Source organism: Protobothrops mucrosquamatus, unplaced genomic scaffold, assembly GCF_001527695.2.
Source record: "Protobothrops mucrosquamatus isolate PMUCROS unplaced genomic scaffold, P.Mucros_1.0 scaffold3500, whole genome shotgun sequence".
Classification (NCBI taxonomy): Eukaryota; Metazoa; Chordata; class Lepidosauria; order Squamata; family Viperidae; genus Protobothrops; species Protobothrops mucrosquamatus.
In genome coordinates, this window is record NW_015389472.1 from 95,303 (window position 1) to 122,394 (window position 27,092).

At 43.1% G+C, this 27,092-nt stretch overlaps 1 protein-coding gene across 1 annotated transcript in view; it reads right to left on the reverse strand.

The window, feature by feature from the left end:
- Positions 1-11,399: 11,399 nt before the first annotated feature.
- STIM2 (stromal interaction molecule 2) overlaps positions 11,400-27,092 on the reverse strand; it is a gene marked incomplete at its 5' end in the record, with an annotated part of 43,634 nt that continues 27,941 nt past the window's right edge. The window contains 7 exons of the mRNA XM_015827110.1: positions 11,400-12,880; positions 17,374-17,608; positions 19,772-20,010; positions 21,737-21,837; positions 22,853-23,020; positions 24,055-24,232; positions 25,002-25,120. Of these exons, the coding sequence (XP_015682596.1) occupies positions 12,400-12,880; positions 17,374-17,608; positions 19,772-20,010; positions 21,737-21,837; positions 22,853-23,020; positions 24,055-24,232; positions 25,002-25,120 (1,521 nt within the window). The remainder of the gene's footprint in view (positions 12,881-17,373; positions 17,609-19,771; positions 20,011-21,736; positions 21,838-22,852; positions 23,021-24,054; positions 24,233-25,001; positions 25,121-27,092) is intronic.

Sequence of the window (27,092 nt, forward strand, 5' to 3'; positions counted from 1 at the left end):
GATATTGGAAGACTGCTATCATGTCCCCCCTCGTCCTTCTCTTCATTAAACTAGACATACCCAATTCCAGCAACCGTTCCTTATATGCTTTAGCCTCCAGTCCCCTAATCATCTTTGTTGCTCTTCTCTGTACTCTTTCTAGAGTCTCAGCATCTTTTTTACATCGTGGTGACCAAAACTGGATGCAGTATTCCAAGTGTGGCCTTACCAAGGCATTGTAAAGTGGTATTAATACTTCACGTGATCTTGATTCTATCCCTCTATTAATGCAGCCCAGCACTGTGTCAGCTCAGAGCTGAAGCTGCTCTCCTTCCCTCCGGGCCGTGAGCCCGGAAAGGTTGGGGACGTCTGCTCTATTAGATATGTTGTTACTCCCACCAGTTATCTTAGCCAGTTGGAGTCAGCAAGCATTTTTGCTCGCATGGTGCCATGCGCTTCCATCGGCTGTCCTGTACGGCAAGTATAAAAAGATACCATTGGCTGAAAGACTGCTGTGGCTCAAGAGAGGTGGAGACCATTGGGGACATACTCCATCAATGCTCTTTCTATAGAGATATTCGAAAAAACCATTTTGTTGTTGTTAGTTGCGAAGTCGTGTCTGACCCATCGCAACCCCACGGACAATGTTCCTCCAGGCCTTCCTGTCCTCTACCATCTTCTGGAGTCCATTTAAGCTCAGGCCTACTGCTTCAGAGACTCCATCCAGCCACCTCATTCTCTGTCATCCCCTTCTTCTATTGCCCTCCATCTTTCCCAGCATTAGGCTCTTCTCCAGTGAGTCCTTCCTTCTCATTAGGTGGCCAAAGTACTTGAGTTTCAACTTCAGGATCTGGCCTTCGAAAGAGCAGTCAAGGTTGATCTCCTCTAGGACTGACCGGTTTGATCGCCTTGCAGTCCAGGGGACTCGCAGGAGTCTTCTCCAGCACCAGAGTTCAAAGGCCTCCATTCTTTGGCGCTCAGCCTCTCTTATGGTCGAACTTTCACAGCCATACATTGCAACTGGGGAAACCCATATCCTCCCAATAATCAATAAGTATCGTGGCTGTTCTGACACTACTTATCTCTAGTGGTTGCTTAAGGACAAACAGGCTGTGATTATGGCACAGGTGGCTAGATTCTGTGCAGCAGCACTGGGGATTCATTGGAAACATAAATATTATTTTTAGATCTTTTTAATCATTTTTTAATTTTAAAATTAATTTTATTATATGTGTTCTTATTCATCATTGGATCATGCTCAGTACATTTTTATATATGGATGGAAGTAAGTAGCCTACAATTGGATATTTTACTGTTTCTGGACGTATGGCTGTAATAAACTGATTTGATTTGATTTGATCCCACCCTTAGATGTCAAACCAGTAACAAAGAGATTGGCTAATTTCATGCTCTTTTGTGATCCCCAACTGTAAATAGGATGGTGGGAAACAAGCCTTCTTCCCTTGCCAGAAATCCTCCAAAAATTTGTCTGAAATGGTATAGGGTTTCCTGCCTGAGCAGGGGGTTGGACTAGAAGACCTCCAAGGTCCCTTCCAACTCTGTTATTCTATTCTATTCTATTCTATTCTATTCTATTCTATTCTAGTCTAGTCTAGTCTACTCTAGTCTACTCTACTCTACTCTACTCTAGTCTTATTCCATATTCTATTCTATTCTATTCAAGTCCAGTCTAGTCTACTCTATTCTTATTCCATTCCATTCCATATTCTATTCTATTCCATATTCTATTCCATATTCTATTCCATTCCATTCCATTCTATTCTAATTCCATTCCATTCCATATTCTATTCTATTCCATATTCTGTTCTATTCTATTCTATTCTATTCTATTCTATTCTATTCTATTCTATTCTATTCCATATTCTATTCTATTCTATTCTATTCTATCCATTCCATATTCTATTCTTTTTATTCCATATTGTTCTGTTCTGTTCTGTTCTTATTCCATTCCATATTCCATTCCATATTCTATTCCTATTCTATTCTATTCTATTCTAATTCCATTCCATATTCTATTCTATTCCATATTCTGTTCTGTTCTGTTCTATTCTATTCTATTCTATTCCATATTCTATTCTATTCTATTCTATCCATTCCATATTCTATTCTTTTTATTCCATATTGTTCTGTTCTGTTCTGTTCTTATTCCATTCCATATTCTATTCTATTCTATTCTATTCTATTCTATTCTATTCTATTCTATTCTATTCTATTCTATTCTATTCTATTCTTCTAAAAGATCGCTGCAAGCAAGGCTGGTGAGGTTTTCTTTTTCCTGTAATTCACCAAAACCTGCTTACTTCTGTCAGTTGCAAAAGAATGATGCCCAGCAATCTGCTTCCCTGCTTCCCCCACAGATCACATCTCAAAATTATCAGGAGATTGGAAAACCAGGTTAATTCTATAAGTGATGCTAAATATAGTTCCAAAAACATACTTGCACGTTTCAAACGCATAGTTGTAACATCCTTAAAGAGGCTCACAAATTTCCCTTTGTTAACGACTCATCCTCTAATAAAGGCTGTCTCCTGTTTGATTAATTGTAAAATAATCACTATTTTAATAAAAGAAGCCATGCTTAAACCAAGCGAGAACACAGGTTCATTACTTAAATGAGTACAGTACAACACCCATAAATGCTACATTAGGGAGATCTCTTGTTACCAAACCGACTGAATGGAGTTGAGAATTTACACTCCTTTAATTGTCTAATTTAGTGGATGGCAGCACTGTCTGGCCTTGGCCTATTCAGAAAGCTAAGCAGAATTAGTGCAGGGGGGGGAGGCACCTGGGAGGCACTCCATGGCAAACCATCTTGAATGCAGGTACCAGGAATTAAGTTCAACTTGCAACCACTTCCCTTTTTTAAGTTAACACAAAACACCGTTTAATACAGCGGTTCTCAACCTATGGGTCGCGACCCCATTTGGGGTCGATCGACCATTTCACGGGGGTCGCCAAGCAAGGCTGTCCGCCATTTTTTTTTTCCTTTTCCGGCGGGTGCCTTGCCTCCCTTGGGCTGGGCCAGCTGGTGGTCGGCCTGCTAAGTCTCTGCCGCTTGCCAGCTACGCCTCGGCCGGCGCAGGGGACAGAACCACGCATGCGCAGCGCTCCCGGGCAGGGAAAGTCCTCAACTTACGACCGGTTTAGTCCTCGACTTACGACCGGTTTAGTCCTCGACTTACGACCGGTTGGGGTCGCGGCATTAAAAAGGTTGAGAACCACTGGTTTAATACCAAAACCTTGCAGCCCCATGTAACAACATCAGCAATATGCAGTCTCAACTCCCAAAGGTGCTGTTTTCAAGAGGCAACTGGACTTTCTTGTTTTGGTTTGAAGACATTTCGCTTCTCCTCCAAGCAGCTTCTTCAGCTCTGACTGGATGGTGGGGAAATGGAAGGATTTATACTCCTGGCAGACAGAGAGAGATGTGGAGGCCACGGGGGGGGGCTTTGTCTGTGTGTCCTCAGGGTCACCTGAGTAGGGCAAATGTGTGTGGATAAACCCCCAATTGGCCTCAACGACTCTCTAAAAGAATGCAAATGACCAGCTGTCTGTAAGGAGTATAAATCCTTCCCTTCCCTTCCATCTGGTTAGAATGGAAGAAGCTTTTGGGATGAGAAGTGAAACGTCTTCAAAGAAAAACAGGAAATAATAATAATAATAATAATAATAATAATAATAATGATGATGATGATGATGATGATGATGATGATGATGATGATGATGATGATGATGATGATGAAGTTGGAAGGGACCTTGGAGGTCATCGAGTCCAACCCCCTGCTCAGGCAGGAACCCTACACCATTTCAGACAAATGGCTGTCAAGTCTCTTCTTAAAAACTTCCAGTGTTGGAGCATTCACCGCTTCTGGAGGCAGGTTGTTCCACTGGTTAATTGTTCTAACTGTCAGGAAGTTTCTCCTTAGTTCTAGGTTGCTTCTCTCCTTGATTAGTTTCCATCCATTGCTTCTTGTCCTGCCTTCAGGCACTTTGGAGAATAGCTTGACTCCCTCTTCTTTGGGGCAGCCCCTGAGATACTGGAACACTGCTATCATGCCCCCCCTCGTCCTTCTCTTCATTAAACTAGACATACCCAATTCCAGCAACCGTTCCTTAGATGTTTTAGCCTCCAGTCCCCTAATCATCTTTGTTGCTCTTCTCTGTACCTGGACGACTGAGAATTTCCAGACATGCAGTCTTGGGACATTTAAGCAGCCTTCCATGAAACTTGAGGATTTCAGGCCAGCTTTTAAAATACTTGCATTTTCCTGCTGACACCGATTTAATACTTCTCTTCAATGGCAGCACTGACACGCTTGTTTTGATGCATTTTGCTTTCACAACTTACGCACCTTAAATTCATCCTGTGCTTTCCTATTTGCAGCTTTCCCCCCCCCCCAAAAAAATGAATACTATCTCCGACATTCTGCCTTGCTATTCTTATCTCTTACTGATAGATTTGACACTAATGGGGAAAAAGGTGATAAAGAAGCTACTGCGGAAATCAGGATCTTATTTGAAATTTGACAGTGCCTGAAATTCATGCAAATCCAAAGGTTTCAAATAGGACAATTCTGCCATCTGGGGTTCAAATGCGTAAAGACATCTAGACTCTTCCAATGCAGTTAAGATTCCTTTTTTCGCCCAACAGAATTGCAAGCAGAAAGCCTTTTGAATGCCAGGCCCGTTATAGGAAATCATGTCACAACGGTATTAATTTTTGCAGCCAAACTGTACGATTATCAGCCGGTTATTCCACGTGAGCAAAGTCAGACGGCGCAACTGTCAGGGCATCTTAAAATCACCAGCTAGCTAAATACTCACTGTGCCCAGCAGGACACATTTCAGAAAACATATATGCGCATGAGAATTAGTCAAATGTGGTTGTCTTAGATTAGCACTCCACATTGCCTCTAAGGTTTTGCTGTTCACGTTTAATTTGTTTTATCCTTCTGTAAAAAACATGATTGAAACTCAACATTAAGAAAACCAAGATCATGGCATCCGGCCTTCTCAATTCCTGGCAAATAGATGGGGAAGAAATGGAGGTAGTGACAGATTTTTATCTTCCCGGGCTCCAAGATCAGCACAGATGGGGACTGCAGCCAAGAAATTAAAAGATGCTTGCTCCTGGGGAGGAAAGCTATGGCAAATCTAGACAGCATACTAAAAAGCAGAGACATCACCCTGCCAACAAAAGTACGTATAGTCAAGGCCATGGTTTTCCCAGTTGCAATGTATGGCTGTGAAAGTTGGACCATAAGAAAGGCTGAGCACAAAAGAATTGAGGCCTTTGAACTATGGTGCTGGAGAAGACTCCTNACCCTGACTGCTCTTTAGAAGGCCAGATCCTGAAGTTGAAACTCAAGTACTTTGGCCACCTAATGAAAAGGAAGGACTCACTGGAGAAGAGCCTAATGCTGGGAAAGATTGAGGGCAATAGAAGAAGGGGAAGACAGAGAATGAGGTGGCTGGATGGAGTCACTGAAGCAATAGGCGTGAGCTTAAATGGACTCCAGAAGATGGTAGAGGACAGGAAGGTCTGGAGGAACGTTGTCCATGGGGTCGCGATGGGTCGGACACGACTTCGCAACTAACAACAACAAAAAACATGAACGCATTCAACACACCCCCTAAAAAAAAGAATTGTACCCTGAAGGCTAAAATTACGTCTACAGATAACACATTTAGAAATAATTACTATAATTCTATGAAGGACTACACTTTATCTTCTCTAAAGGAACATTTTGATTTCTGAACCTTGTAGCATAGAGTGGCAACTGAAAGGGTATGAGCTGTCTCTAAAATAAGATTGAAGAAAAAAGCAAAAGCTCTTCAAAGGAAGCCATTTGTGAAAATTATTTTTATTCAAACTCGGTAAAAGACAGCCTGAATCTCCCATTTGGCAATGAAATGTCCTTTTCCTTTAAATAACATGTCTTCAGTGTTTCCTGACGATATGAAAGGGCCAGAGGCATCTTTAAATAATGATGTACATATATATATATATATTTAGAATTCAGAGAATGTGGTTTAAAGATCCAAAATTCACATTGTCAAACAATTTAAAAGAAAGCTTTAAAAAAACAACAACCCACCAGTGTATTATTTGTGCACTATAATGACACCAGAGAAATTGTTTTAAAGGAAGTTTTAATCATTGTGGCTAGTGTGAAAAAATATGAAGGGACATTTTATCATGCAGGGTGGACTTGTGAAAAAGCGAAAGGACTCTGGATAAAAATGCATGTGGTGATGCAGAGATTTTTAAAAGTTAACAGATGAAACTGGAATGTTTCTTATTAGGACTTATGGACTCTCACTTAGGTTTCCTGCCTGAGCAGGGGTTGGACTAGATGACCTCCAAGGCCCCTTCCAACTTTATTATTATTGTTATTGTTGTTATTATTATAAGGCTCATGGACGTTTGGCTTTATATACTATTTCTGCAATGAGGCTATTATATAGACAAAACGGAAGCCTACAGAAACACCAATAATGGAAAAAAATATTATAAAGATGGTTGATTTGTAGAATGGTTAAAAACTGACTTGCTGGTTAAGGAGGGAACTAGAACTACTTTTATTTTTTTTTAAAAAAAAACCACCTGAAAACTGTTTATAGACTTTTTGTTGAAAATGGCTAAAAAGTAAGTGCTATTTTGAGGATTATTGTTTAGGGGGAGAAGAGAACTATGATATCCAATATGGAAAGGTGGAGATGCTAATTGCAATGTTTGTAGCTGTGGTGAAGATGGGAAGTCACGTTATTTTTATTTTGCTTTTCGTTGTTGTTGTTACTTTTACCATTTTGTAATATTTTGTTTCTTCTAATGTTTCTGTAGTCTTTTAAATATTTGTAAATCTTCTCTTGATAAAAATTATTCGTAATATCATGTGAAGGGAGGCAAATGCTTGTTTTACATGTGCCAAGGCAAGTTAGGGCATATACCATATGTGAGAGGGGGTGTGAATTATATTAGTTTAGGCAATATATATTACAATATAAAAGGTTTCAGTTAATCTTAGGTCTCAATAAACAACAATTAGAACAATTAACCAGTGGAACAACTTGCCTCCAGAAGTTGTGATGCTCCAACACTGGAAGCTTTTAATAAGAGACTGGACAGCCATTTGTCCGAAATGGTATAGGGTTTCCTGCCTGAGCAGGGGGTTGGACTAGATGACCTCCAAGGTCCCTTCCAACTCTGTTATTATATAATTAACATTACAATTATAAACTGATAAGGCACTGTCTATCTGTCTCATACCTAGCCTATATATCCAATTTGGGAAGTTTTTCAGACAGACTGGTCTGATTGATTACACCTTGACATTTTAACTGCTATACTGCAGTTTTACTTTTTACAATATGAGCCTTGGCAGAAAAAGAAATTTGGAGATATCTATCTATCTATCTATCTATCTATCTATCTATCTATCTATCTATCTATCTATCTATCTATCTATCTATCTATCTATCTATCTATCTATCTATCATCTAGCTAGCTAGCTAGCTAGCTAGCTATCTTATAAATAAAATAAAATAAAATAGTCCGAGCATCAGGATAATATTAAAACAAAAACTGTTTAATACAAAAGCTATTTACCCATTGAGGCATCTGATGAGGTAAGATATAGCTTTTTTAGTAATATTTGTTAGCCAAAAAGGGTACGACAAGTCCCTTTTTTCCCCCCAGGAAACATTTGAATCCTAGTTACCAAACGGCACTAGGCCTCTCTCCAGAAGCCGACATTTCTTTCAAACCATGGTTTTGTTAAATTAGAAGCAATTTTGCAATATTCACTTACCTGACGTTCTCGAGAGGTTTCATGTTGTTCTTTTTTTGCTAAATGTGAAGGTGGGCTTAAACTGCGAGCCAATATCTATTTATTTATATTTCCAATTGCTAACCTGCCCTTCTCCTTCAAAGAAGGCCTAATTATGGCAATAGGAGAGCAAAACAATGATTCACGAGGCACCAAACCAGCATCTCTGGGACAGTCTTTAATTACTGTCAGGTGTTCCACTCAGCTGCAGTCCATTAACAGTAACATGTTAACTCCTTCAAAGCTGGGAGTCTCCAAATTTGGCAACTTTTAAGACTTGTGGAGTTGAACTCCCAAAATTCCTCAGCCAGCTATGGAATTCTGGGAGTTGAAGTCCACAAGTCCATGCTGCCTGGGGAGCTCTCCATGCTGGGAATTCATAGGTTAGGACTTAAAAGTTTACCAGTCTCCTCAGGTTGTGAATCAAAATAGATGGTTGGTTGGTTGGTTGGTAGGCAGGCAGGCAGGCAGGCAGGCAGGCAGACAGACAGACAGACAGACAGACAATGGGATGGGATGGGATGGGATGGGATAGCTAGATAGATAAGATAGACACAGACAGGATAGGATAGATAAAATAATAATAATAATAATAATAATAATAATAATAATAATAATAATAATAATAATAATAATAATAATAATAATAATAATAATAATAATGAGGAGGAGGAGGAGGAGGAGGAGGAGGCAGCAGAATAGACAAGAAAGAATTGGAGAAGATAACAAAATACAAAGACTTACAAATAGAAAGACTGTGGCAAAGGCAAGCAAGGGTGGAGCACCATTTGAACACCATTGGCATTGACAGATTCGCCATTAGTCAATTGCAAAAGGTGGCCTTACTAGGAACCGCTTCCATCCTGCGACGAGATCTGTAATACCATCAAACATCCACATCTGCCTATCCCAGGTCCTTGGGGAGGACTGGATAGGTAGACAAAAATGTCAAATCCAGTCTGAACATCTGGTTGACTGTGATGATGATAATGAATAATGAATAATGAATAATGAATAATAATAATAATACCATCTCCCCTCCAAATCTAAGGAAGGAGTCTCCAAATATGGCCATTTTAAATCCTGAGGAATTCTGGGAGTTGAAGTCCACAAAGTCTTAAAGCTGCCAGGTTTGGAGACCTGCCTTAAAGCATGCACAACTTTTTTCAGCCTAAAACAGGCTGGCTGCTTTTTTCATGAACTGAAGAGAGATGCTATGCTCTTGTAAGGTCTTTGTTTGGAATCAGTTTTACAGCATGCATAGCTTTAATACTGATGGTTTTTTTCTTTTTTTTCCCAGGAAAACTTTTTGTTACTAAGGAGTTAATTCAAACATGAGGATAAAAGCTTGAACATAAAGGCAGTCCTGCACTTACCACCAACACTGAGCTCAAACTTCCCATTGCTAAGCCAGGCAGTTGTGAAGTGACTTTTGCCCCATTTTATGACTCTTTTGCCACAGTCGTTAAGCAAAGCATTACAGTTGTTAAGCAAGACACGTGGTCAATAAGCACATCTGGCTTCCTGCATCGACTTTGCTTGTGGGAATACAATTGGGAAGGTTACCAAAGGGTGATCACGACTGCAACTGTTTTGGTACTGTTGGATGCTGCAACTGTTTTAAGTCCATGTCAGTTGCCAAGTGCCCAAATTTTGATGACGTGACCATGGGGAATGCTGCAATGGTCGTAAGTGTGGAAAACGGTCATTAAGTCACTTTTTTCACTTCAAATGGTCACTAAACAAATAGTTGCAAGGTGAGGATTCCCAACAGAGCTGGCTCCTGCCTTTCACTTCAGCTTAAACTTCTACAATGACACCATGCTGTAGCAGCTCCTGCTTGCTTGACATTCACCAAACAACATTTTATTCAGCTATTTTGACACCTGACTCCAACAAGTACATGAAAACTAGCATCGTAAAGTCATGCAAAAATACCAAACACGAAAAGATGGGTCAGAACTCACAACGACCGTCTTACAGTAGCTGCTACATTTCCAGTCATCTTGAAGGCTTTAAAAGGAGTCCTAATTACAACGCTGGTAGTACTTTTACGTAACATCACATTTTATTGTCTGGAATCAAGATAGCACACCTGGGGGGAGGGGAGGCTGAATCATATTTAATGCCATGGCTTAGCTTTAGCACAGAGGTCCCCAACCTTTGTGGCTTGGAGGGTAGAGGGGGGGGAGGGGAGAGGGGAACTGGTCTGGCACACCCAGACACCCAGACACACAGCCCTTGTGTGAATGGCAGGCTGGGGCACGTGCAGCTCGATTTGCGCAAGTGGCGGGCTGCTGCACACACGCACGCAGCTCAATTTGCACAAGTGGCAGGGCGCTGAACACGTGTGGGTGTGTCAAGTGAGGGTCTGGTGATGGGTCTGGTGAGTCATCAATCACTTACACAAGACCCATCACAAGACCCTCACCTGACACACCCACAACTGACCCATGACAAGACCTATTGACCACACGAAGCCCTTATAAACAGAACACTGACACGGACATCCCCTAAACTCTGCTGAAGAGGTTACCTAGCCTGGTCATGAAACCCCACTGTTGTGAGTCCGTGCCAGCCACTGGACCCGGCAGCTGAATCCGGGGAATCAGAGGAGGAGGAAGAGGGGCCTGGAGAGCCATCAGAGTCGGAAGAGCCTAGCCCTTCCAATCGTGCTCAGGCTGAGACTCAGCTGTGTGGGGAAGCTGAGTCAAACTCTTGAGGACTCACAGCTGGAAGACATTATAGATGCTCGCAAACGCAGACAGGCAACAAGAGCAGGACAGAGGGAGGCAATGGGGTGACTCCAAGGGAGGAGGAGAAGGCATTGAGAAGCCACGCCTGGGGGGCTGCATAATAAAAAGGGAAGGTGTGGGCGGTGCTGGTTGCTGAAGGCAACCGTTTGCAAAGGACTCAAGTTTCATGGAATCCTGTTTTGTTTGCCTTGCTTGTGAAAAATTCTCCGTTTGAATCCTGTTTTGCTTGCCTTGGACAATTCTCCGTTTACATCGTGTTTTGTTTGCCTTTGCTTTTGGGATATTTTGCAGGTCTGTACCTAACTAATAAAAGGGATTTGTTTTCCCTGCATTTCCAGCCTACTTGTTAGTTAAAGGGGGGGGGTTGTCATTGTGAAGTAACAAGGACTCACATAGGCTGGGACAGAACCCCCACAAGCTCGAAGAATGAACCTTCACCCTCAAATTATTGTAAGTCAAGACTTGTGGACTTCCAACTTCCAGAATTGAGGAGTTGGGGGATTCTGGGAGTTGAAGTCCACGAGTCTTAAAGTTGCCAAGGTTCAACACCCCTGATTTACATGCCTTTTTAAAGCAATATGTTTGGGATTGTTTCCCACGTCACACTTCTGATTAACAATGCTTTGGAAAGCTGAGCCCTCTTCTCTCTTCTGCATCGTCTCTGCTGTAAAAGCGATCTGTGTATTCCCAAGAAGGAGAGTAGAAGAGAATATAGACAACACAGCAAGTAACTTGTACGTACCGTTACATATAAGAACAAAAACCCAAAAAGTTTGACTTGGAAAAGGGAACGTCTATGATCCGAACCAGTCATGGCACAATAGGATTTTCAATTTATTATCTTTGCCACAGTACAAATATTCACAAATCAACCATCTTCTCACCGTCAAAGTTTGTAAACAAGTGCCCACGTTTCGCCCTCACCCAGGTTTAAAGTTTGTGAATATCTGAGAAAGTCCATCCTCGTAAAAGGACCGACATTTTACCGCTTGGGTATGGAATCAGAAGCCCCTTCTCTCGACATACATTTCTACCCAGACAGCCTGTGTAATGCCATAAGATCATAGTGAAGTCTCTGGATTATCTTTACAACAGGAGCCAATCCGTTAGGTTAATAAATGCATTTTAAAATGAGGTTCCAGTTCCAAAAATCAACGGTTAGAAATGCTAGCTTCTACATAGAAACCACCTTAAAAAAAAAAAACACCAACAGTTGAACCAACCCCATCTCTTTCTTTTATTTTGACGAGTTTAAAACCGTTTCGCTTGCAAAGATAACTTTCCAGTCAGGAGAACAGTAGTGCAATTTAAGTAGTTGTACTTCATTCAAAAGTTGCCCCGTGTCCAGTACACAATGCCGTAGCTTCTATGGAAAGATTAAGAAGATGCTCTGGTAAACAAAGAAAGAAAAATTGACAAGGCCCGTGCAGGCTTTACAAGTCCGTTAAAGCTTGTGTTAAAAGTGTTGCTGATTTATATATTTATTTATTTTTTTCAAATTTTAAAAACGTTTTATATATAAACTAAAAAAAAAAAAAAAGCTGAAATAAATAGACAAACCGACTGTAAAACTGTCTTGAAATTGAAAATTTCTCATTGACAGCTGATGCAAGGTGACTTTAAAACAGGAGAAAGAAAAAAAAAAGAAAAAAAAAGACTTGACCTAAGAGATTTTCTTGCTGTGTCGCCCAAGCCTAGGAAAGTCGGACAACTACATTCTTAATTTAAATAATAATAATAACAACAGTAATAATGACCAGAAAGTCAAAAGAATGCCGTAGTTGAAAAAAAAAATCTCTCTTCCAGCAGTCTTACTTGGACTTCTTCTTGAAAAGGCTCTTGATTTTCGACGGTTTTTTGTTTCGCTCTCCGTTCTGATACAGGTCGTGTGAAACGCTACTGATCTGGGAGACGGGAGAAGGTTCGTGCCCGGCTCGGCTTTCACTGCTGGTGGAAGAACATGAGGTGTGCCGAGGCTTAGGGATAGGAGCGGTGCTGGAGAGCTGGTTCATGCTGCAGGACTTCTCCAGAATGCCGTTGTACACCTTGCTCGCGGGACTGAAGATCATACTTTTAGTTTCTGTCAGCCCCACGCAGTCCGGCGAACCCCTTGAAATATCGGCGGTGAGAGAGGAAGAGTCTCCGGTAGAGGACTGTTCTAAGGAGACATCCTCTTGGGACGTCTTTTGAGGTGACAGGGGTTGATAGATGTCAAGGCTTGAAGGGGGAGACTGCTTCCTTCCAGTGGAAGAATTGAAGGAGTCGCATTCGGAACCCGCATCCTGAGCTTCCCTACAACGCAGAGGAGACCAAGAGATCAGATTAATCTAGACAATCACTCTAGTCCAGGGGTCCCCAACCTCCAGTCTGTGGACTGGTACCGGGCCGCAGCATGCAGGTAACCGGTCCACACAAACAAGGAGAGCCCCATCCACAGGATGCAGGCAGCACACAAAACCACAGCCCCCTCCGGTCCAACGGAAAAACCTCTCTCCACGGAACCGGTCCCTGGTGCCCAAAAGGGACCTCTGGCTCTAGTCCAGTCAATGGGCAACGTAAGGTTTACACAAGGTAGTCCTTGACTTACAACAGCCCATTTGGTGACTGTTCAAAGTTACAACGGCATTTGTGAAAGTGACTTGTGACAGTTTTTCACACTTAACGACCACTGCAGCATGTGATCAAAATGCAGATGCTTGGTAACTGACTCATATTTACAGTAGTGGCCAAAATTGTGGAAACCTTTTGGGAAAAGTGTACTTTTGAGGTTTGATGGCTAATAATGCCACTTTTTTTGGAGTAGTACCATAAAATTATATATCAATGGAAACATAATTTAATCAAGAATGTAATGCAACAAAGTTTGTTCAATTATCTGTACTGTATTCTGTGAAAGGTTATAGCCAAATAACTAGAAAAAGGAAGTACAACTTGTTTAGGTTGATATCAGGTAGCTTTCCTTCATCTGATGGTAGCCAATGAGCATGAGTGTTTAGAGAGCCAATCGGGTGTCATCTTATTTTGGCAATGAGCCAATCAGATCACAGTAGGATTCAGTTATTGATCTCACGTACTGAAGCTGAGAGGAGGACATTTGTCAGTGTGTTATGTGATCGCTGTCAAGTTGGTTGGGTTTTTTGGTGTTCTTTCATTTAGTGAGCTTGTAAAACGTAATCAAATTAAAGTAATGGTGCAAAGAGTTGACTGGTTGCCCAGAAAGCGATTAAAATAGTATTATTAAGTGAACAAGGCTACAGTTATAAAGAAATTAGAAGAAAAATGGGTGGAAACTTAACCAAAGGTGGCATTTCTACTGTACACTTTCCCCCAAAGGTTTCCACAAGTTTGGCCGCTGCTGTATGACGGCTGCGGTGTCCCAAAGTCACGTGATCGTCTCTTGCGACTTCCTGACAAGCAAAGTCAATGGGGAAGCCAGGTTCATTTAACAATCATATTACTAACTTAACAACTTGCAGTGGTTTGCTTAGCAAGTAGGACAAGAAAAGTTGTAAAATGGGGCAAAATTCACTTAAAAACTGTCTTACTTAGCAACTTAAATTTTGGGCTCAATTGTGGGTCATAAGTCAAGGACTGCCTGTATCTGTCAAGGCTCCACAGAGTCTAGGAATAAATAAATAATGACTATGGAGATTCTCAGTAGTCCAAGTCAGTGGTTGTCCCAAAAGTGCTTTTCAAAAGGCAACTGGACCTTTCTTGGGTTTTTTTTCCTTGAAAATGTTCCAGCAGCCTTTTGCAAAGCACTTTTGGGACGTTCTAATGTATTTGCAGCAAAAGACAAGCCAAAAATAAATAAATAAATCTCTCTTCTGACTCGCTATCTCCGTATGCTTCCTTCATGCCCATCTTCCTTAGCAAGCATCCTTAAAATGAGATATTATCTCTTCTGGTTTACATAAGAAGGAATGCTGGCGTGATTTGGCTTCCAAAAATACCTGCCTATATCACAAAAACAACAAGTATGGATGTCTGCAATTTTCAATTAAGTTAAATGTTATACAGGAATGCACCTCAATTGTGAATAATTATTTGATTCAATGATAGCCGTATAAGTAAATATAACATCTTGTTCCATTACACAGGATCAAATGATATATATACTATATATAAATTGGGAGACTAAGATGACCATTTCGAGCTCATTTGCTCTCTTCAGTTAGCCACACCCTTTTTATGGCATTCGAACCTGGGCAGTTTACATGCTAGGCATAAAAAGGGTGTGGCTAACTGAAGAGAGCAAATGAGCTCGAAATGGCCATCTTAGTCACCCAATTTAATTCTTTAACTCTTTGTCAGAAAAAGACATTTGGATTTATAAATGTTTCTCAGTTGCGACTTGAGCCTGCTTATCGCCCCTAGTTGGGGGGCTGCATGGTAAAAGATATTGTAAAAAGTAGAACTGCAGGATAGCAGTCAAAATGCAGCTCCAGCAAGTGGAAGAAAGTTGCGATATGTCGCGACACGTCACGTGACACAGCAAGTTTGACACCCCTGACATATGAAAACATTTATGTAATTAATTAAGAATGTTTAGAAATAAGAACTGTTTATCTAATCCAGGGGTAGGCAATCTTGGCTCCTTGATGACCCGTGGACTTCAACTCCCAGAATTCCTGAGCCAGCCATGCTGAGGGGAAAGGGAGAGGTTTCCAAGCTGAGCCATGCCGGCTCAGGAATTCTGGGAGTTGAAGTCCACAAGTCATAAAAGAGCCACGGTTGCCTACCCGTGATCTAATCCAACACTATATTCACACAGCGCTAAAAATTACGGAAATTTCTGCGTAAAGAGGTCAGAAAAAAAATTGTTTATACGGTTTTAGCTCAGTTTGCAACCCCAAACACACCAACAACTTATCAAAGCTGCCGTTTTCTACAGTTTGCAGGTGACTAACAAATGGTATATAAAATGTATATAATTTAAAGGAAGATGAAGGAAACAATACGTGCAAAAACCTTCCACGGCTTTCCCATTATCTCGTTTTAAGGCTTTAGACCAGAGGGCAGGTAACTTGCAGAGAGGAGTTGCCACAGCTGAGAGCATACAATCATAGCAGCGATATTTCTAACGATATAGGAGGTCACTGGGTAATTTTTGCCTACTGAACATATTAAGAAACTCAAGAGTTGAATTATGCAGAAAGTCCCTTGCATTTGGCTTCGCAATCGGTGGCTTCCATCTCAACAGCCTAAACACTGGCAATTCCTTTGTGATTTGTGGCAGAAAAACCAGCATGCGTAGCTCTAAACGTCCGGCTATTTGTAATCCTTGGTTTGATATGCAAAGCCCTATAGACCAGGGGTTCTCAACCTTGGCAACTTTAAGACTTGTGGACTTCAACTCCCAGAATTCCTCAGCCAGCAAAGAATTCTGGGAGTTGAAGTCCACAAGTCTTAAAGTTGCCAAGGTTGAGAACCCCTGCTATAGACAATTAGAGCTACATTTCAAAGGCGTCGCTAGGCGGCAGTGTTAGCCAGTCGTGACTAATCTAGAAAGCTGAGCAAATCCTGGTTAGTATCTGGATGGAGGTCTATGTTGGAGTCCCAGGAATCGGACTAGAAAAACTAAAAAAAAAAATTCCAAAGGAGGCAATAATCTCTATTATCCAAGAAAGCTTCGTGGATGTGTCCAGCTCTACCCAAAGAGTCACCTCAAAACGAGATGGGTAGCAAATAAATAAATAATAGGATATACTATTATACAATTGGAGCAATACCTATAAGGGCTACCTTTGGGAAATTTTGAACTTATTGGACCTGAATATTCTGACCTTGCAAAAAAAAATCACCTGACTTGGAACAGCCCATATACTCAGACGCTCTCTTAGGTTAGGACTTGAACTTTTAAGTTTTTACCAGTCCCAGACTGTGAATCAAATGGAAGATTAACCATAATATTAATAATAATAATACAATCTCCCTTCCTAATCTAAGGCAGGAATCTGCAAACTTGCCAATTTTAAGACCGGAGGAATTCTGGGAGTTGAAGTCCCCAAGTCTTAAAGTCGCTTCGTTTGGGGACCCCTGATCTAAGGTGACTTCAATTTCTCTGCTTGCCACAGTCTTTCAGTTCTAAAGGAAAATATATATCTTTTCTGCGCTAATGTTCAGAGTGTGCTAATGCCCAGAGTTCATCCTCTTATCATCTATTCCAAGGGTCTTCAAACTTGGCCCTTTTATGACTTGTGGACTTCAACTCCCAGAATTCCTCAGCCAGGCACGCTGAGGTGACTCCAATTTCTCTGCTTGCCACAGTCTTTCAGTTCTAAAGGGATATATACACACACATATATATATATACACACACATATATATACATATATATATATATATATATATAGGCCCAAATATGGGAGAAAGGAATCTTTTGCCTAAAAATATTTAAAATTTGGATTGCCAACAAAAAATTAAGGGAGAACTGGAATAGCTATTTCGAACTTTTTAGTTCTTATCAACCAGACATGCCCTTCTGAGATTCGAACCTGGGCTGTCTGCATGTTAAGCAGCTGTGATAACCTCTAGGCCACAGGCTCTTTCTCACTAATGTTCAGAGTGTGCTAATGTTCATCCTCTTATCATCTATTCCAGGGGTCTTCAAACTTGGCCCTTTTAGGACTTGTGGACTTCAACTCCCAGAATTCCTCAGCCAGGCACGCGTGCCTGGCTGAGGAATTCTGGGAGTTGAAGTCCACAAGTCCTAAAAGAGCCAAGTTTGAAGGCCCCTGATGTACTCTAATTTGGTCTGTACATGAATGCCCCAAGGTTCATACCATTGCTTGTCAGCAGTGAAGTAAATAGCCTCCTCCTCCTCTTCCGTACGGTAAGCAGCAGGACAACTGGACACCGAAAGGAGGTCTGGGTCTGCAGATTGCAGGGTGGCTGGGGTGTGCGCAGTGGGTTGTGTTTGTGCTGTGTGTTGCAACTGAGGCGATGACGGCACAACATTTCGCCTGGAGCGGTACACGCTGCTACTCCTCGCTAAGGTGGTGGTTTTCACAACAGACCCTGAGAAGAACAGAACCGGATTCAGAAGCCATTCATCACTCCAAAACATTTACTCTGCTCCGTGAAGACAGAAAAACACCCTGAAAAGTCCTTTCTTTATAAAATGGAGGTGTTTTTTTTTAATTTCCCTTCCTAATACTCTTCTTTAAAACACAACAGCCAATGAGACAGACAAGGCAAGGGTGAAATTGAGCTCCACTTGACGGCATTTTCCTGTAGCTTTGGTTACCGCCTAGTACAGGGGTAGGCCACCTTGGCTCTTTTATGACTCGTGGACTTCAACTCCCAGAATTCCTGAGCCAGCCACGCTGAGGGGAAAGGGAGAAGTTTCCAAGCTGAGCCATGCTGGCTCAGGAATTCTGGGAGTTGAAGTCCACGAGTCATAAAAGAGCCAAGGTTGCCTACCCCTGGCCTAGTAAAACAGGCCACCTGACTCAAATATTTAAATTGCACACATTTCAGTAAGTGAGAATGCAAAAAAACTGCCTGAAATATGGGAGATTAATACTTACGAATATGGGCTATTGAGAGTTGCTTTCCTAAACTGTTCAAAGGGTTATTGAAAAAATGTATTTAACGAACACTTGACATTCACAAATGCAAACAGGAATTCCAAAAATTACAAGAGTTATCCCTGTTGTCTCAAGAAGATTTGTGATTTAGTTCTATGTTAAATCTGACTTGCATTTCCAAAATCAAATTTGATAGTATAGGTCAGGAGTAGGCAACCTTGGGTCTTTTACGACTCGTGGACTTCAACTCCCAGAATTCCTGAGCCAGTCACGCTGAGGGGAAAGGGAGAGGTTTCCAAGCTGAGCCATGCTGGCTCAGGAATTCTGGGAGTTGAAGTCCATGAGTCATAAAAGAGCCAAGGTTGCCTACCCCTGGCCTAGTAGAACAGGCCACCTGACTCAAATATTTAACAGAAACCAATACTGTCTCGCTGCCTGTGTCGGTTTCATGGGAAAATAGGAATTTTATTGGCATCTTGCTATAAAAGTGCCGATTAAAATTTTGCTGGGCTTCAAACGTATCGGGCGGGAGAATGCATTGTCACACAGGCGACGAGAAACACAAGCCACAGATCAGAACAAAATGATACAAGTACCCTACTTTATTTGAAGCCATCCTCAGGGGTAAAGAACAGGTTGCTGAGCTACAGACTTTGTCAGGGTGGTGGGGGCCATTTAGTTCAGCAACATGTGAAGGACCAGGGGTCCTTCTAAAAAGGTACATCAGAAATTGAAATGTTCTCAGAATTGAAGCCACACTGGATGATTTGGGCTGAAGGCAAATAAATTTAAACATGGTTTGTGATAATGATCGCCCGCACACCGCTAGACGCAATCCAAGAACTGTTGAAGCTGTTCCGTTGGGATGTTTTTGATCACCCCCCCTGTATAGCCCAGATTTGGCGCCGAGCGACTACGACTAAGGGATTTCAAACCTTGTAAGACGTTGTGACAAGTGCCTCAATTTGAGTGGCGGTTATGTCAGAAAGTAACGTAATGTTGCAGTTTTCTAATGTGTATAATGAAAGTTCTGTATCTGCAAGTGTCCGTCGTTGATAACCAAAAGGAGATTTCCGAATTGCCCTCGTATATGATTGGGCAACATGAACAAGCAGTGGGTGGGGGCTGAGGGAAGCTATTGTTAACCAGGCAGATTTTAGCGTGGAAAAATCAGATCTGGCTTTACTTCTTCCGTTCCCTGATGTGCGTTCAGTAAAGTTTATCTTTCATGGCGCTTCAAAGCCTTGAAGCAGGGGTCTTCGAACTTGGCCGCTTTAAGACTTGTGGACTTCAACTCCTAGAATTCCTCAGCCAGCCCCTGGCTGGCTGAGGAATTCTGGGAGTTGAAGTCCACAATTCTTAAAGTTGCCAAGTTTGAAGACCCCTGCCTTGAAGGTTCCTTGATTTTGAGTTTGCTATTCGGACGGTTGACACTCTGCTAATATCTCAACAACTGCAGGGACAAGGAAGGTTCATAAAATAGAACAAAGCTCACTTAACAACTGTCTTGCTTAGCAACATCAATTCTGTGGCTCGATTGTGGCCGTAAGTTAAGGACTATTCTATTTCAGAGTTTTAGACTCCAGCCACAAAGGTGTGTCTCCCCCGCCCCGATCGTCCAAGGTCAACTGAGATATCCCCCACCGCGTACCATGAAACTGGGAAACAATGGGAGGGGTATCTTCATCGAGGTCGTCGACTCCCCCCGCGATTGGGTAGGGCGGAATGGAAACTCGTGGCATGACTACCCAACTGTGATCAGAGTAGAGGGAGGAGGTCAGACTGGGCAGTCCTGAGTTGTAGGCTATTTGGAAGCCACAGATCTTCTCAATCTGCTGCCATCGGTAGAGTCTCTCTCTCAAGCAGGTGGTTAATTCAGAAAGTGCTTTCCTGGGAAGAGGCCAGAGATTAAAACAAGCTATGTCACATATCCACCGTGATATTTAAATACCGGTCAGCAACCCCATTCTCAAGAGCAATGATGGCGAACCTTTCAGAGACTGAGTGCCCAAAACCCGGATCCGCCCCCACCCTGCCCACCCGCAGGGCCACCCACCATCTCCACAGCCCGCCGCAGATGGCCCAGGTGGCCCAGCAGAGCGATGGCAGCCATGCCCTCCACCCACACCCTACAGCATCAACTGCGCGCAATGGGGCATGAGGGCGGAGTCTTGTCGCTGCTGCGTGGCTGCCATGTCCTTGGCTGCGCTGCTCTGCGTGGACCGCGCTCGGGAGCGACTCTCCTCCGGAGGGCTGATGGTAAGGAGGGAGTCACGGGGGGAAGGTGGGGCTGGAGTGATGGTGCATGTGCTCACAGAGAGGACTCTGAGTGCCATAGGTTCGCCACCACTGCTCAAGAGCAACCCTTTATAAAATTGCACTAAGGTAACTGAGAAATGAGTTTATGCAGAGCCGGGGCAAGAAACAACCTAGCTGACAGAAATGCTGAAGCTGGTCAAAGGTGTTCCTAGCTGCAGCATCTACCTGGCATTGTGGGTCCACAAGAACACCTAGGTTGTGTATTACTTCATTCAAGACAGAGGTCCCCAACCTTTTGGGCACTAGGGACCGGTTACATGGAGGGTTTTCCACGGACCGGAGGGGGCGTGGTTTTGTGTGGTGCCTACATCCCACGGATGGGGCTTTGCTTGTTTGTGTGGCCCGGTTGCTGGCCTGCCGTGGCCCAGTACCGGTCCACAGATCGGGGGTTGGGGACCCCTGATTTAAGAGACATGTTTTTCCAGCAAGAGTTCTGAATGAAGGTCATCTCATCATGCTCCTTCCCTCCCCATCTTTTTAGTTAGGTTGATTTTTTAAAAAGGTAGTATTTATATTATTAGTTTATACAGTTTTATCTTTTAATACCGTAAGCCACTCAGAGTTACCGTGCGGTAAGATGGGAGGCTAATACATTTTACAAACAAATAGTCCCCAAGTTATGGCGGTAAGTGGGACTGGAATTATCACCATTAATCAATGTGGTCATAGGCATAACACATCATGTGACCATATCACTTAGGGCAGGGGTAGGCAACCTTGGCTCTTTTATGACTCGTGGACTTCAACTCCCAGAATTCCTGAGCCAGCTGAGCTATGCTGGCTCAGGAATTCTGGGAGTTGAAGTCCACGAGTCATAAAAGAGCCAAAGTTGCCTACCCCTGACTTAGGGTCAGCCCTGCCAGGTAAGCCAGACAAGAAGCAGGACTAGATGAACTAAGATTATTCGGAGGCGACGTTAACAGAATTTTGTGAGGCTGGATTATATTTCTCCAAGATGGCCAAATCCCCAGGGATCTTTCTTTTAAAAAGGTGGCGCACCCGTCTCCTTAAGGACTGGGTCTATTAACCCTTCCAACAACAGACTGTCCATACTGGATCCGTGCCGTTGAGCCCATTTTAGCAGAGAATATCAGCCAGAATAGACAATATTTAATCAGCAGGAAACTGTAGTCATCCTACAGACAATCCTACCCCTTCCTCAAGCGTCACCAGCTTGAAGGACTTTGTTCAAATTATGTTGAGTTTTTAATTTAAAATGTGCGAGCCCCATTAAAAAAAACAACAACAAGATTTCTGTAACCAATATAAAGGGCATGATACCCATTCAATGTCTTACTTTGCTTCCAGAATCTTGTGGTCCACTTCATCGAGTGAAGAACTGTGTGCAACATGTAACGTTCCAAATACAGTATTTCTCTTCTTTTTAATTTTTTCTGCCTAAAATTAAACATCACAGGAATTTAAGGCTTAGCTTATTTTAAGCCACGGGGAAAGGGAAAGAGAGAGAGGCATTCCCTTCTTGGCGCCAGTATCTGAAGAGACATTCTATCTTAGCTGCATCTTCAAAACGAAACAAATATGTTCTTACTTTTGACACCAAGATAGACTTTGGGATGCTGCTCTGAGACCCTAGTCAGTGAGATCTGCAGATGGCCTTCAGACTTCCGGTTTGCCGACGCGGCCGCCATGGACGCTTGGAAGACGAGCTCCGTCTTCCTCGTCCAGTTTCGCATCGCTGGGGGGCCCTAAAAGGGCTGCGGCGTGAGCTAATAGTCAAGACTGAAACCTTATTTGATCATTCAGTTCTCTGCCATGTTTATTTCAAAGATCCCTCCCCATCCCTTTTGCAGTATCATTTCACGAGCTAGCTACTACTGAGGCTGAGATGACTGCTGTTACTATTGGTGAAAATCACAAAAAACTCATGAAAACCTGGTTTCACTGTGTCTAACAGAAAGGCTGTTAGAACCACAGGGTGCAACTCTTAAAAACAGAGGGTACAGCCCTAAGAATGCGGGACAGGGGAATGTGGCACTCTAGAATTCAAGGGGTTATCCCTTTTTCACACCATCTGGAACTGATTTGAGATCCAGGAGCAGTGAGTTCCGTCCTCCCACCAGCATGATTTGAAACCACGCCGTTACCCTGCAGCATCTTAACCGCTTCCAGAAGCAAATCCTCTTAAGGCTAGCAAGACTGGGGTATCCCAATTGTGGCCTTTCTCGGCATTCATTTCTAGAACCTGCCGCCGCCCTCCTCTAAAAAGGGGATGGTCCAGAAAAGGTCCAGAGCAGCAAATGGAACATTAAAGGACGTTTTGAGAAAGTTTCAACACGGCACCAGTGAGAGGGATAGCCCTGCGTCCTGAGATGTGAAGATCATCAGCTGCCACCGAACCCACAATCTTCATTTTCCCAATTTTGACCTGAATAGTTCAACCGTGCAACTTTACCTCTTCCTTGGCGATGGCTAGCTGCATTTCTGCATTTTGTCTCTTAATATTGTAGTACTGGACTTCCACTTCGTGTGTGAGCTGCAGCCATTTCTGCAGCGCGTCTGGAACAGACCAATTGCTTCGCAGTTCGAACTCCTTCTCAGCTTTTTTTAAAGCCATACGGACCTGGGGAAGGGGGGAGGGGAACGAAGAGAAGGCACTAGATTTGATAAAGGCACCGGCCCGTTAACCATGTTGCCAAGACAACGTCTGACAGAACCAATGCTTTGTTGAACATTTATAAGTAAGACTAGGATAATGGGTTAATGAATTGGTTAGTTAATTCATTAACACATCTGAAAGAAAGGTCTTCAGTTAACCAAATAGAAGATGAATCTATTCCAGGGGTTTTCAAACTTGGCCCTCTCATGACTTGTGGACTGCAACTCCCAGAATTCCTCAGCCAGTTTGCCTGGCTGAGGAATTCTGGGAGTTGAAAGTCCATGAGTCATAAAAGGGCCGAGTTTGAAGACCCCTGCTTTAGGTAGAAGAAGCATTGACTACAGATGACCTGTCTTCTATCAATTGGATTACTGCAATTCAAACTATGCAGGGCTGCCAATGAAGATGACTTTGAAGACGATGCATTGACTGCCAGTAGCCTACTGGGCAAATTCAAGGTGTTGATGATTCCCTAGGAATTCCCTATTTAGTTTATGTTCTCATCAGTGTTGATCTGTTTTCTCCAGCAAGAATCTGTCCAGTTCACTACTTTAAAAGGGTGAAGTTTGAAGACCCCTGATCTAGTTCTTGTTCTAGTTTGCTGCACAGGTAGCCTGTAAACATTCCATGTTTTCTATTTCCATAGATCAAATTACCCAGTTTTTATCCATCTATTTCCAGGTTTCTGAAATGTCTTTCTGTGACTGACCTCAATTTGCCTCGCTGATTTACAGTTTCATTTGTTCCTGACTTTATTGTTTATTTACCTAAAGTAGGATGATGGAGGCCCTTGTATTAAAAGATCGGATCCAATTCCAGATTGGACCCTTCTATTCTACCCTTCAAAAGCCATCGTAGGGCAGCCCTTTATCGTAAGAAATGTACGGGGGATATTTGCTTGTTAGATGTAAAGTTCAAAGTTTGATTTTTGGCCAGCATTTGCAAGCGTCACTGGATCCAGATGGAAACTGAAACTTTGAATGTAGCTTGACAAATACCTGCACCAGCTCCTCTTCTGCGTATTTAAGTCTGCTGAGTTCGCACTCGGCTCCTTCCCTCAATTCTTTGAGTCGGCAGGCTTCTCGTTTTGCATCGCTGATTTCATCCATCATCTTGCGTTCTAAGTTCTGTTTTTCTACAGCGACGTTTCGATTCTCTTCCTGTGCTTTTTCAAGCCTTTGGGGGGTAAACATTTTTAGCACAAATTAACCACATTTATCTAATTCTGTCCACGGTTCAATTCACTGGGCAAACACTTTAACGCAATTCTAAGCATCGCGTAAAAGTGGAGGCAGAATAGTGAAAGATTGCCAATCTCTTGACAGATCGGTCGAGTTTTATTCTTGAAACGATCGTTAATCAGGCGAGGAGCATTTTGGCTTAGTCAAACACATCCGTGTTCCCCTTTGACAGGAATCTTAATGTAGAGAGAATGTAAAGTACAAAGGGCAGCTGGAAGCCACGGTTTTCTCAACTTTGGGGCCTGTCACATTTTGTAATAACAACTTTATAATAAAGTTTTTGAACAGTCTAATGCAGGGGTCTGAGGAATTCTGGGAGTTGAAGTCCACAAGTAATAAAAGGGCCACGTTTGAAGACCCCTGCCCTAATGGTCTATATCAGGGGTAGGCAACCTTGGCTCTTTTATGACTCATGGACTTCAACTCCCAGAATTCCTGAGCCAGCATGAGGGAACTATGGTCCCTTCATGACTCGTGGATTTCAACTCTCAGAATTCCTGAGCCAGCATGAGGGAACTATGGTCCCTTCATGACTCGTGGACTTCAACTCCCAGAATTCCTGAGCCAGCATGGCTCAGCTTGGAAACCTCTCCCTTTCCCCTCAGCATGGCTGGCTCAGGAATTCTGGGAGTTGAAGTCCACGAGTCATAAAAGAGCCAAGGTTACCTACCCCTGGTCTGTATAATCCCAGCATTCTCAAATACCTTTCTTGCAATTCACAAAGACTCTGTTCCGCGGTCTGGAGGCTTTCCAAGTCTTTCATCATTTTGGTAACGTGTTCTTTTGAAGTCCTGTTCTGTGTTATTCGTTTGGTCGTTGGAGGCTATGGTTAGTAATACCTCTAACACTCATATTTTAGAAAGTAGGTTAACACCCCACCCGGATCTTTTTCGTCAATGCATAATAATCCAAACAAACCCCCCTTTTTTTGTATAAAGCCGTAATAAACCTATTTCTGTTCTCTCCGTGTCGATAGGAAGAGACTACGTCTGAACTCTTTCGTTTTGAAAATTCCCTTTTGGTGAAAGTTAATCAGACACGTCTTGCGGTATAGTTTACGATTCTGGCTTGTTTCTACTTTACTAATTAACCACAGGGGAAAACAAATAACCAAAGTTTAGGCTTTGATGACAGGCTAATTTAGTTAATTAAATCTAAAGGAGAAACAGAAGCCCACACCCTCATTGTGGTTAGCAGAACATAGGAGAAAGAATTAAGCAAAGCCCCAAATTACTTAGTATAGTTACATAGTCTATCTCAGTGGTGGCGAACCTTTTAGAGACCGAGTGCCCAAACTGCAACCCAAAACCCACTTATGTATCGCTGGGTGCCAGGAGGCATGGCCCACTGTGTGTGCGTGGCTGTGGTGGTCATGGCAAACTGGATGGGTGTGGCCAAGGTAGGTGCGGTCACCTTGATGTTGCTCATGGGGAGGGACACCTGTTGGGGGCCGGGCAGGGTTGGGGAAGATCCAGGGGGTCTCTAGCAGGTGGGGCAGTGGGCAGGAGGCTCATCCTGCGGGGTGAGGTGAGGCAAGGCGAGGCAGGGTGGGGGTGCCATTGTCGCAGGGCAAGGCGAGGCAGGGGCCAGGGCGGCTGCTGCCTGACACCATCACCCCCCCCATACAGAGGCCAGCGAGCGCATGGGAGCTGACAGTATCCGTCAGCAGCCACAGCCTGCCAGCTCCTCGACCCGCGCACTCTGGGGCTCCGCAACCCGCCACCAGTTCAGAGAAGCCACCTCTGAGCTGGACGGTCGGCCGACAGCTGAGGAAGCAATGCAGTGGGTCGTGCCCTGGAAAAGGAGAGCATGCGAGGCCAGGAGGGATGGGACGGGGGGGGAACCATCCATGTTGGGATGCATCCGGCCACGTGGGACCTCGGTGAGTTAGCGGGTGGCTGGTTGAAGAGGGACTGTTGCCATCTCCGTGGCATGGCGCGTGTGCCCACAGAGAGGGCTCTGAATGCCACCTCTGGCACGCGTGCCATAGGTTCGCCACCACTGCTCTATCTAAACCCAGTTATTATTTTTTTCAAGCCATTCTAAAACAAAGCATTCCTCTTAAAAATCATTCCCCATACAGTAAAAGCAAGGCAGATGGCACATGGCTTTGGATTGACTTCCAAAGAGTATCACTGAAGCGACTGTACCTGCTTCCAGGGCTGTAATGTAACTCATTACAGAAATATAGAAAAGGACACAGCTGCTTTAATGAACTGCCAGCAAGTGCAGCATTCATGATCATTGTGCATTCTGAAGCAGTATGTTGGATTCAGGTGGAAAGCACAGCCCAGCCCATCCCTAATTTGAATTTCATCTTTAAAAAAAAAAAAAGAATACAGGTATTCCTCAACTTACGACCACAATTGAGCCCAAAATTTATGTTGCTGAGAGAGACATTTGTTAAGTGAGTTTTGCCCCATTCTTGCCGCCGTTGTTAAGGGAATCACTCCAATTGTTAAGTTAGTAATGCGGCTGTTACTAATTAATTTTGCTTGTCCATAAGGTTGCAAAAGGTGATCTCATGACTTCGGGACATGCAACCATCATAAATGTGAGCCAGTTGCCAAGCATCTGAATTTCGATCACGCGGCCCCGGGGATGCTGAGACCGTCGTGTGAAAAACGGTCCTAAGTCACTTTTTTCAGTGCCGTTGTAACTCTGAACGGTCACTATATGAACTGTTGTAGGTTTAGGACTCCTTGTACTAGCAGCTAGCAGCGTTGAGTGCAACCTTTGAAAACATTTCACCTTCCACTAATTATCATTTACAGTAGTGGCCAAAATTGCGGAAA